This window comes from Coenobita brevimanus, chromosome 90 (assembly GCF_032717465.1).
Source record: "Coenobita brevimanus isolate Jiangsu-jjx chromosome 90, ASM3271746v2, whole genome shotgun sequence".
In the NCBI taxonomy this organism is placed as follows: domain Eukaryota; kingdom Metazoa; phylum Arthropoda; class Malacostraca; order Decapoda; family Coenobitidae; genus Coenobita; species Coenobita brevimanus.
In genome coordinates, this window is record NC_137043.1 from 17370963 (window position 1) to 17383714 (window position 12752).

Genomic DNA, 12752 nt, shown 5'->3' on the forward strand with positions numbered 1-12752 from the left:
AATCTCATAATTTTCAACATAGCTCCACGTGACACACACACACACACACACACACACACACACACACACACACACACACACACACCTTTTTCCCACATTTATCATAACTCAATATATTTACAAATTCCACATTGTCGCCTCTTCTTCTGCCTCAAAGCCTCTGTTATGTTAATCTGCGACACATCATCATCATCGTGATTATCGTCGTTGTCGTCGTTGACACCATAATTTTCATCATTATCATCATCATGAACAATTTTTCCGACTTATTTTCCACTTAGCATGGGGTGATACGGGTCTAGAATGCAAGGAAAGATGTAATACAATAGAGGAAGAACAATAAATAGCCCACACAGTTAAATGGACCGGACACTCTCACAAAACAAGGACAGGAATTTGGCGGCACCTTAGAGGATAACCGTCTGCGCATATTAACTGGTGTTTTTCTTAAAAGATACCTTTCACATAACCTGTCAGATAAAGTCAGTCAGTTGTTCTCGTACAAGTACTTTAAGCAGCAGGCTCCACGATTTTCTTACCATCCATCACACAACCGAGTCTGGCTACAACTTCTATTCCAAGAATTATTATGTAGTTTATATATATATATATATATATATATATATATATATATATATATATATATATATATATATATATATATATATTTAGTGGTAGGTGGAGACGCTCACCATCCACTCACTCGATGTATTGCTGCTCTCGGTTGTCTACCCTTTCCTCTCTTCCATCCTTCTTTCCTTCCATCCTCTTCTGTCTTTCTATCCTTCATTCTTTCCCTGTTCTTCTGCTACAGGTAACTTTACATTCCATCTTCTGTCTTTTTTTCCTTCATTCTTTCCTTTTCCTTCTGCCTGTAGGTGACTTTACACTGAGTGACAAGCCAAATGGTTTCCTGTACACCAGGAAACCATTTACTACGTTGGATGGTAACCATATAACCAAATTTTGGCACCTGGTGGTTTAGTGGGTAATTATTGAGCTCCAGTCGGATTGAGCCGGTGAAGGTTTATATCCAAGGGATGGTTGGGGTTGATTGCTCATGTAATGCCACTCAGGGATGAGTGAGGCTGGTCACTCTCATCTTAAATGTCGAGACCAACTGCCTAGCCCCGGGCTCCTACGCTCCTCATGGGGCAATGTAGGATTGGATGATGGATGGATATATATATATATATATATATATATATATATATATATATATATATATATATATATATCCTTGACGTTTATTAAAAGGAATTTTTCAATAAGGTTTTACTATCGAGATGGTACCAAGGAATCGTAAACAGCTTCGGCAAGACATATACGAGTATTGAGATAAGTAATATGAAAAACTTGAACCACCCAAGTGATTTAGAACCCCCCTCCCCTCTGTAGTTTCCCACGAAATTGTTTAATGAAAAAGAAAGTCCTACTTAAAATTAAATAATTCATAATTTTTCATTAACCATACATTTTCACAAGTTCTTTACGATTGAAGTGCAGATCCAGTATTATTCAAAAACCGTCAAGATATGTTCTTTCAAAAACTACCAAATAAATAATGTATCAAAACGGATTAGTGTGATGATTACTGTGTTGTTTACTGAGAATATCAACCAAGAGCACACAAAACAATGTTCAGAGGATGATGAATAAATTAAGACTGTATGACTAACAAATTCCTGTTAGCTGTCACATTTGGGTTGTTTTCGCCAACTGTAGCCAAGCTAAAAAGAAGAGTGTGTGGCCTATTGTAATAAGGTAAACTCTTGCTCCATTGTTCACTTGCACACAAAAGCTATTTCGCCACGGCAAGGAAGTGTTTTATCTGACACTGTAAAGAATATCGTTTGTCTCGTTTGTAGGTGCATGACTTTTCATACAGTAAATATTATACTTTTCATAAATAAAGACCTTTGTGATGAGCTTAGTTCCAGAAGAGACTCAACTGTTTCTTGAGAGCTTCTAAAATGAACTCTAAAGACGTGCTGGGTAGTTATGTCCTGTAGCGTACTGTTCTGGGCAAATGTGGAAGCGTGCATGGAAAAGTTAGAAAGGAATGATAGAATGTTTTTGATTGAAGATATAAATGGAGAAGTAGGGAATGTGAAGGTGGATGGAGCAGTTGGTGTATGGGGTGTGCCTGCATAAGTGGCTGAGAATGAGTGCTCTAGTGAACATTTGTGTGAGGAGGGGGTTGGTGACAGCCAAAACCCTCTTTAGGCACAAAATGATTCATGGGTATACGTGACGAGTGATGAGAAGGGTGGGTGGTGAACTGAATGAATGGAAGGCACTGACTGATTATGTGTGTGTGGAAGACAGAATGAGAAAATATGTAATGGATGCAAGAGCATACCGAGGTTGGGGGAGTGGACTTTCTAACCACCACTTGGTGGTGGTGAAAGTCAAGATACAAGTGAAATGGATGAATAGAAGGAAAGGACAGGAGTAAGTAGTCCAAACAAGGAGAGTAGAAAGGTTGTAAGAGGATGGATAAAGGCAGAATATAAGAGAGAAGGGGAGGAGCGATTGAGTAAATAAGATATGGAGAATATGGGGGAGGCGGAAGGTGTGTGCAAGATACGAGTATATTCACAGAAGAATTCTGTGCGACATGTAATGTGGTGTTTCGGGTGAAGAGAATACGAAAGGGGGTGCAAGGAAAAGCATTGTGGAATGAAGAGGTGAGACAAGCTGTGGAGCAAGAGAAGGCATATAGTGAGTGGATAGAAGCAGAGGCTTGGATAAATTTGAGAAACAGAAGAAAGAGTAATCTATTGAGAGGAAGAGGGAGAGGTGAAAATAGTAGTAAAGGGTAGTAAGAAAAATGTGGTTGAGGAATTTGGAAGGAATTTGAGTGAAAAGTGAAGGGAGTGTAAGAAAATGCTCTGGAAGGAGGTAAAGAGAGTTAAACAGGGTGATAAAAAAGTTAGTAGAGGAGTGAAAGATAAAAATGGTAGATTACTGGTGGAGAAGGGAGAAAAAGTGAACAGATGGAGAGAACACTTTAAGAAACTGTTAAACATAGAGAATGACAGCAATACCAGTATAAGTGGCTGGGAGAAGAAGGGAGGTGAGAAGGGAGGAAGAGATCAGTAGGATGGAAGTAGTGGAAGAAATGAAGAAAATCAAAATGGGGAAAACCCCAGAGATTGATGGAGTAGGGTTTAATGCTGAAACATGGAGGAGAGACAATAATAGAATGGTTATTGGTCGGGGAGGAAACTAGAGTCCCGGAGGATATAATTATTCCCCTGTACAAAGGAAAGGGGGAAAAGGAAGTGTGTGGCATTCACAGACATATTTGTCTTCTCAGTGTATTAGGAGTATATGGTAGGATGCTTATTGACAAAGTTAGGGAAATATCAGAGGAATTTGTTGGAGAAGAACAGGAAGGTTTTGGGAAGGGAAGAGGTTGTGTAGACCAGATATTCATCCTTAGGTCTCTAGTGGAAAAGTTTCTAGAGAAGGGAACGAAGTTGTATGTGGTCTTCATTTGGAGAAAGCATATGACAGGTTGGATAGACAAGGAATGTGGAAAATTTTAAGAATATATGGGGTAAATGGGAAGCTGTTGCATGCCGTGAAGAGTATATATGTACGAGGGTGCTAAGGCTGCAGTGCATGTGGATGGTGAACTGAGTGATTTTTTTTCTATCTGAATGCTGGATTGAAACAGGGATGTGTCATGTCCCCATGGCTGTTCAATCTGTATATGGATAGGGTTATAAAAGAGATACAAGGTAGGGCGGTCGATATCGGAGTGGCCCAATTGAGAGAGGGCAACGTTTGGAAACTTCCTCTTCTGTTGTTTGCAGATGATACTGTACAGTATTGTTAAGTGAAGACGAAGGGGAACTGCATGGCCTGGTGAATGAGTATCGGAGAGTGTGTAAGAAACGGAATCAAAGGGTGACTGTAGGAAACAGTAAAGTTACGGTCTCCGAGAGAACTGAAGCCACTGAAAGCTCAATGAGGTTGGTCATGTAATGCCACATTTTAAGGGTTTTGGGCATAAGAAAACCATTTTTACCATTATTCCATTGATTTACTGACGTATGTTCAAGATAAGATGAAGGTAATGTTCTATTTTAAACAAAATGGTAAATTCAACACATTTAAGTTGGGGTCGCTTACCATCCACTCACTCGATGCAGTGCTGCTCTCGGGTGACTGTCCTTTCCTCTCTTCCTCCCTTCTTTACTGCCTTCGTCTTCTGTCTTTCTTTCCTTCTCTCTTTTCTCTTCCTTCTGTCTACGGGTGACTCTCCACTGAGTGACAAGCAAAATGGTTTCTTGTTCACCAGAAAACCATTAACTACGCTGGGTGGTAACTATATAACCAAGCTATGGCGCCTGGTGGTTTAGTGGGTAATTAAGGTGCTCCAGCAGGACTGAGCCTGTGTAGGTTTATATTCAAGGGGTAGTTAAGGTTTGATGATCAAGTAATGCCACTCAGGGGTAAGTGAGGCTGGTCACTCTCATCTTAACTGGCTGGTCACTCTCATCTTAACTGTCAGGACCAACTTGCCTAGCCCCGGGCTCTTATGCTCCTTCTGGGGTAACACAGGATTAGTTGATGATGATGGTGATAATGGTAAAGTCAACAACCAGCACTAACTTTTGCCAGCAACAGTTACTGAACTACTTCTAAATAAAACTTTTTTTTTTTTATCATAACTAGTTATGGTCACAGTTGTAGCAAGAGGACTCAGTATCTTTTCCATCAGGTGGGCATGAATTAGCACAAGATTAGCCAATACACGAGGAACACATTGGTGTACAGTAGAGTCCTGCTTTCCAACATTTGCATCTCTTGCCACACATTTGTTTACACCCACATGACACAATGTTGCTACTGGTCTGTCAGTCAAAATGGGATTGAGCATTCCACCTAGAAGCTCCCAACCCCAGTCAGTAGGATGTGGATCCTCAATATTGCCTAACCACTCCAGAACTGCGAAGTAGGCTCGATTTTTGTGGTACGGACAGTGGCAGTACAGGTTGCAACACCAATAGATATACGAGTAACTTTGTCACTTCTGTTGAGCTTAACGTCAGCGTGGTTCAGGCCAATGATACGTGCAGCTGCCTCCTCACCTGATTTGACTGCACAGTCTGCATTAGCACAAATAAATGACACGACTTTAGTATCAATGCAGACCAGTCTCTGATGAAATATACCCTATAAATTCATAGCAAAATTATCAATACAGATTTCTGATTTTTTGCATTTGCTGGACGTTCTCTGTGTATATCAGTGACGCAGAATATTTATAATAACAGCAGAAATGAAATTATCACTCCTTAAAACCCATAAAAGGTGGTATTACATGACCAACTGTGAATTTTAATCACTAAGATACATACTCGCCCCATGCTGATAGTGATCATCTTGAATTTTTCGTCCCACACGGTTAGCTTACGTGGAATGTTTAAAATGTTGATTTTGACTTCGGAGGCTTCTATGTAGCTTTCCTGAAAAAATCAGCTTTCTTGATTTTTTTCCAGGTGTATCCTTAATGCTACTGGGCTACATAGGAGAGAGGGGGGGTGTGAGCTGGGGAAAGGGCAGAGAAAAGGCTGCAGACAGGGCGACATGAGGTGATTTGTTTGTGACCATCCCCTACGGGATTAAGGCGTCTGGGGATACACGGTATACATTCGTTCATGAAGTAAAGTGAACATTGATGACAGGCATGGATCTACATACAGCATGACCGCTGTATGTTATCTGGATGTCACTACTCTGAATATGTGTGTACGATGAATATTTGTGAAGAAGTATTTACAGATTCATACATTTAGACCTGAGACTTCGTTTTGCATAGATTATCTGTTCTATATCCCATGACCAAACCACATTTAAGCATTAATGATATTCTGCTCTGCTTTTCTATTTACCATGGCACCCTCATCAGCACTTGAATGCTTTAGCTTTTGGTTATTCATTTTTTTTTTTTTTTGTACTAATCAAAGAATTATTCTTTTGTACAGTCGCCCCCAAAAGTGACGGCAGAATATCCACAAATTTCCGATTAGTGGTAATGCAAATGCAGAACAAAGGGACCAAAGCATTTTGAAATACTGCCATTACTTTTTGGGACGACTGTACATACATACGCATATGTAGACATGCATGCGTGCACACAGAAAACACAACACATGCATGAAATGTCTTGCTCTTAATCTCGAGCATGACCTATTTTTTTCCATGTTGTATTTCTTACTCGAAAACACTTAAAAATTAATGAGAAAACTAATTTGATTCAGTAGTCGCTGCTTCTTCTTTAGTAGTCTTTTTTTTTTAATTAGGTTCTGTAGTGAGACTTAGGTATAATATAATTATACTGCATGAAAGAAGAGTCTGCAAAAATGTTTATGAATAAGTTACTAGCTATTTCCTTTTTTCTCCCTCTCTCCGACAAACACAGATTGCGACGTGATTCATCTTCCAGTGACAGTTCCCCTCGTATGCCGCCACGGCCCTTACATCCACCCTTGGCGTTCTTAGACTCCCGGGAGTTGTCTGAGGCAGAGTGTGACTGGGAACTACGCCAGCCCGAGGTCAGCGCTAACAAAATCGCCCTACATACCACCGAAGATCAAATAAATAATAGAGGTAATAACTTGGCCACGGAGCACTTCACCATGTTAGCCCCGTACGGAGAGCAGCAGAAAGGTCAAAGAATACAACAGAAACGGCATAAGAAAAATAAAAAACGTACACACAGGGCTCCCTATAGCATTAGTGTATAGGTTGCATATCAAATGAGTATTTTTTAAAGGTATTCTAATGATATGGAATGTGGATGATATTTGGGACTGTTCTTTTAACGCCTATAGATTTTCAATGAATTTATATATCAGTGTTCTTACCTTATTGTTGGTACTAATTGTAAACAAATATTAGGTTGATTGATGTGACTGTAATTTTCTATGTAGTCTGTTATCTGCTATATTATAAAATAGAGTAAAAGAAAATATCAGTAGATCCCTTATTTAAATAAGTTATACCGGATGTGAAAAATCATTTATTATGACACATTGTTAACTCGTTTTAAATATACACTAAACAATAGATCCTTCTCATCATTGTTATTCTATCCTTATTCCCAATTATAAAGTGCTAGGCTACATCCAGTCAGTAAAAGACAAAATGCAAGAAATGGTAAGTGTATTAATAGTGCTCTGTGATATGCAGCATACATGTGTCCGCCTCATGACATACTGTATAACACTTAATAATCGGTTCAGTGAGGCTGAACAGTCCTCTTGCGTGCTAAGTACCGTCACATGTTACCATTTCAGCGCTGGTGTTGTGGAAATACTACAATGGGAGTACAAAGAAAAGCAAAGGCCTCTTGAGTCTCCTTGTAACAGAGAAAAATATTATTATGATATCTGATTCTATGACGAAGATAATGATAGAAAAAGAAGGTCCACCGACCCCTCCAGCTGAAGCTCCTAGAATAAAGTGAAATGGACCATCATGCAGCATGGAAGTTTCATAGGAAAATGAAACGAGAAACTGTATACACTACCTTAATATGTAAGGGAAATGGAACATTAATTCGCAAGCAATGCGCTGTTACTGTACTATCCACTATCAGAAACGGACGTAACCAAGTAGTCAGATTTTCACATTATTCAGCCATGAACTTGTTTCCGTGGAAATGCAAAGTAAGATACTTATCTAACTGACTTCTAAATGTTACTGTAATGCAGTCTACCACATTTCTAGGTAATATAACCCATATGTTTATATCCTTGTTAAAGATAAAGAAATCTTGCTTCGTTTGACTGGAAATGTTTGCCAATAAATTTATAGCTTTTTTTCTTTGGTGCAATTTGACCGTTTGATTATGAAGTACTGTCGACTGCCATATTCTCATGTCTCAAAATTTTTCCATATATGAATCAGATCCCCTCGTAATCTGCGCTTTGATAATCAGAATAGGTTTAGCTCTTCTAAAAGTTCGTTGTGTGATCTAGGCATCACTTTTACTATTCTTCAATGTACACTATTTTGCCTAATTTTAACTCATTATATGGTTTCCTCTTCCAGCGTGGGTTAAGGCTGGCGACCTCTCAGACTTAATATCATTTTTCATACCACTTGACTACCACCTTCCTCAGACATCCATTCATTCATCTTTCAGGTCTTCGAAATTATTAGCTGCATCCCACAAACGCAGCCATCATTAAAAAAAAAAAAAAAAAAAAAATACTTGGTGTAATCAGTTTCTCAACGCCTGTAGTGTAAAACTGTTCCCTTGTTTCACTAGGAAAAATGATTGCCACTCTGTATACAGTAGGCTATACAGTTTCATTCTTTGTCACATTCTGTACCATGCAATACCGTGCTTGTTTACACATTCACTCAGACTTGTATGGCGATGTCTTCCTTTTATCCTACACCTCCTTTTGTCTTCATATTCACTTACCTATACAGTACCTTTTCATTACCCTGTCATTCACATTTTGCAACCATGCCATTTAAGCACACGTCCTTCTCCCCAGTTATAAGTAGGATTCCGTATTCTTTGTCCTTCATGTATCTCGTTATTACTGTCCCATCCAGTCTACTCATTCCAGATGGATTCGTTTACTGTCCCATTTCCTCTGCTACCGCTGTAGAATTTCATACCCCAACCGCATTGTGGATAGAAACCCAACCACAGAAATCGTCTTGCAGCAATTGTATTGGGTGTGCTTGGCATCTAGGCCTTTATAGTTCCAATTATTTTTCTTCCGAATATCACTCTGTTTACAGATTCCGTTTAACACTTTCCAGCACTTAAATTCCTCCACTACTTTCGGTATTTCTGCATTCGTTAACAACTTCCCTCTCAGTACACATTACTGCTCATATATATATGTTTCACTATTCAGTCATCACTGTTTACAAGGTCCACATTACTCCCAACAATTCTTCGAACATTTCGCCCACACTTGGGGTGCAGCATCCCCTCATCTTCATAGACGTTATATCAGGTATCAGATCATTCATTTCTCCTCATCAATAGCCCTTTTTAGTTTAGATTTTTTTCACTCGTATATTGGCCTGTCTCTTAACCCCATCCACATGCAATGAACAGCTGTGAAAGCATAACACAGTCTTGTCTCACACAAGTACCGATAGTCTATCTCTATCTATTGCCAGACGCCTTAATCCCGTAAGGGGTGGCCACTAACAAATCGCCTCCATGTCGCCCTGTCCCCCGACATTTCACTGTCCTGCTCCCAGCTCACATCCCCATCTCACGTATACCTCTCCACTCCATCTCTCCATCTCATCCTTGACCTCCCTCTCCCTCTCCCCCCCCCTCCACCTCACTTACATACACTCTCTTCGTCAGTCTCCCACCCTCACCGATAGCAAGCCACTTAAACTTTACTTGCTGCACATATACTTACTGCATAAAAGAGAGACACTGTACAGCATTCATCTGTTTTCTTTCTCTGCCAGCTAAATAATAATTCTTGGAAACTGTGAATGTCTTTTTTATATGTAAAAATGGTCGTGGTTCAGCAAACCTGGCATACAGAGTATTATAATTGAAGATGGAGGTCCAAAAATTCTGCTGTTATAAAGGAAAGAAAGTACAGTTATGGATAAAAGTGGCGTTTATCGTCCGAAGAACGCTACCATTGACCTCTGCCTGTGAGATCTCTAAGTACCAGCCGGACTGAATTAAAGTTCACGGGACACATTTTTAAAGCTCCAGTGGGTTACTTAGGTTCCTGTAATGATCTCAATAATTGTATTGTTGACTTCCGTCTGCTAAGCTCTTTATAATACACGTCTGCTTTCATACTAGCTGCTGTGCTGGAGAAATACGTCAAGAATTGTCTCTAATTCATTGGTTAAGGAATCCTATCCACATAAGCAGTATGTTAACTGATGCTTTTTATGCTTTACACAAAGAATCAGTATTACAGTGAAAATGTACGTTATGATGATGAAGACAGTGATATTGTGATATGTTGATATTTTCTGTGAAAAGACTTCTGGTATATTTGTGGGTAACTGTTAGCATAATATACGGATTATGTTACAAATATTTCAGATGGATTACGTTCGAGGTTTTGATGGCTATTGTGATCTATGACTGTTCTGAAGATTAATGCCATGACAGACACTAGGAGAAAAATTGGAAGACCCTTGTGCTGGATACGTGAAAGACATTTGTGACATTGTATGGAGGACTGTGAAGAGTGGACATAATCAATATGTAGAGGAAACGACAAAATCTGAAAGGAAGTACAAGTGAGAATGTGATGTAGATAGTACAGTAGGATATTTTATGGCTGTGATAAAAGTAGTAAGAGAAAATGAGAAACAGAGTAGTGATGGCTAATGCGATGCACTAGGGAATGTGATACTGTTCTTGTTGTATTGATGATATAGATAGATAGATAGATAGATAAAATTAGTGTGTTGTAAATTTTATAATGCAATCTATATTGTGGAACAAAACTAATGTACACCAGTTGTATACACAATTCAAGGTCATACATGCATATTAATATTCCTTATGATTTATTGCTATTCAGAAATCATTAGTATATAATAGTTGTGACGGAACGAGTATTATTGATTATAAAAATTTATGTAATGACTAGGTTCGATTTTATAGACATGTTTCCTGAAAATATATTTCTTAATGATTGCAGTGTATGAAAATATTAACGTTGAGTACACCGCTTCCCGTCCGATCAGCGAAGTTAAGCAACGTTGGGTCTGGTTAGTACTTGGATGGGTGACCGCCTGGGAACACCAGATGCTGTTGGCATCCCCACGTGTCAAGTGGGGTTGGTGGAGGATTAGTGCCCCTCCCTGTAAAACAGTTAACTCTAAGCCCTTGTCCACCTCGTTTGGGATACATGGCGTCTGGCAATGAATGAATGAAAAAAATTGTGATAGTAACAACAGTGTTATCAGTGATGATAATGGTGACAACTGCAAATGGCAGCCATGTGTTACATATATATATATATATATATTGCTAAGTATAGTACTTGTAATATAAAATATTACTTTCTATAAAACAAAACTGTGACATGGAAAATGTAAAAGAAAAATACACTAAATTAATATGAAAGAATTAACCTGAAACAATAGATTTTGAGTAATATATATATTTTTTTTTAATGTGGGGAAGAAGGAACCAAAGGCAATGAGCCCGCAAAACTGTTCCTTCCAAGAGAAAAACAAAATACAAGAGAGAGCCAAATTCAAGATCCATTCATTTCGAGATGCCTTGACACACTGCGTTTGAAAGACTGGAGATCATAGGAAGCAGGAAATACAGACAGAAGGAGACAGTTCCAGAGTTGACCTGTTGCATAAATGAAGGACTGGGAGTAACGGTTAAGTCTTGCATTAGAGAGTTGGACAGAAAAGGGGTGAGAGTTTGCTGCTAGACGGGTGCTACGCGCCCGTCATAGAAGTGGAGGAATGCATGCAGACAGTTCAGAGGAACAGTGACCATTGAAGTAGCGATAAAAAAGAGATAAAGATGCAACATTGCGGCGAAGAGACAGAGGTTGAAGGGAGTCAGTAAGAGGGGAAGAGTTAATGAGACGAAAAGCCTTTGACTCCACCCTATTGAGAAGAGCTGTATGTGGGGAGCCTCCCCACACATGAGAGTTGTACTCCACACAGGGGCGGATAAAATCCCTGTATAGAGTCAACAATTGTGCAGGGGCAAAGAAGGAACGGAGTCGACTTAGCACACCCAATCACTTGGAAGCAGATTTTACAAGAGATGTAATATGATCTTTCCAAGACAAGTCCCGAGCAAATGAAACACCCAAGCATGTTCAACGATGATGCAGGATTAAGTTGAGTATTATTAAACATAAGTGGGTATACCTGTGGAAGATTTTGTCGGGTTGATAGGTGCAAAAACTGAGTCTTTGCTGTATTAAAAACAACCAGATTATTTTTACCCCAGTCAGAGATACGAGCCAAGTCAGACATTAGGTGTGTCATAGCCTCATCCCTTGCCTGTTGAAGTAACTGCTGAGATGGACGTTGTGGGAATCGAATGGAAAGGTGAAAGGTGGAGTCATCAGCGTATGAGTGGATAGGGTTAGATGTACAGCTTAGAAGGTCATTGATGAATAAAAGAAAGAGAGTTGGTGATAGAACAGAGCCCTGAGGAACACCACTGTTAATAGATCTAGGAGAAGTACGATAGCCGTCTACAACAGCTGCTATAGAACGACCAGAAAGGAAGCTAGAGATGATGGCACAGATAGAAGGATAGAAACCGTAAGAGGGCAGTTTGGAAGTTAAAGATTTATGCCAGACTCGATCGAAAGCCTTTGAGATGTCAAGTGCAATGTCAAAGCTTTCGCCAAAGTCCCGAAAGGATGATGACCAGGAGTCTGAAAGGTAGGTAAGAAAATCGCCTGTGGAGCGTCCCTGACGGAACCCATACCGACAATCAGAAAGAAGGTTGTGATAGGAAAGATGCTTTAAAATTTTTCTATTAAGAATAGAATCAAAAACTTTTGAGATACAGGATGTTACAGCAATTGGACGATAGTTGGAGGGTTGGGAATGGTCACCCTTCTTTGGGACCGACTGAATGAGAGCAAACTTCCAGCAAGAAGGAAAGGTACAAGTTGACAGACAAAGGCGAAAGAGTTTGCCTAGGCAGGGTGTAAGCACAGAAGCACAGTTCTTGAGAACAACAGGAGGGACTCCATCAGGCCCATATTCCTTATTAGTAC

The 12752-nt window shown here is 39.5% G+C and overlaps 1 protein-coding gene and 1 pseudogene across 1 annotated transcript in view; both read left to right on the plus strand.

The window, feature by feature from the left end:
* The window catches only part of LOC145411618 (cell adhesion molecule Dscam2-like), a 157357-nt gene that overhangs the window by 141627 nt on the left and 2978 nt on the right, over positions 1-12752 (plus strand). The window contains exon 33 of the mRNA XM_080281625.1: positions 6440-6687. Within this exon, the coding sequence (XP_080137751.1) occupies positions 6440-6687 (248 nt within the window). The remainder of the gene's footprint in view (positions 1-6439; positions 6688-12752) is intronic.
* Positions 10685-10804, plus strand: LOC145411732 (5S ribosomal RNA; annotated as a pseudogene).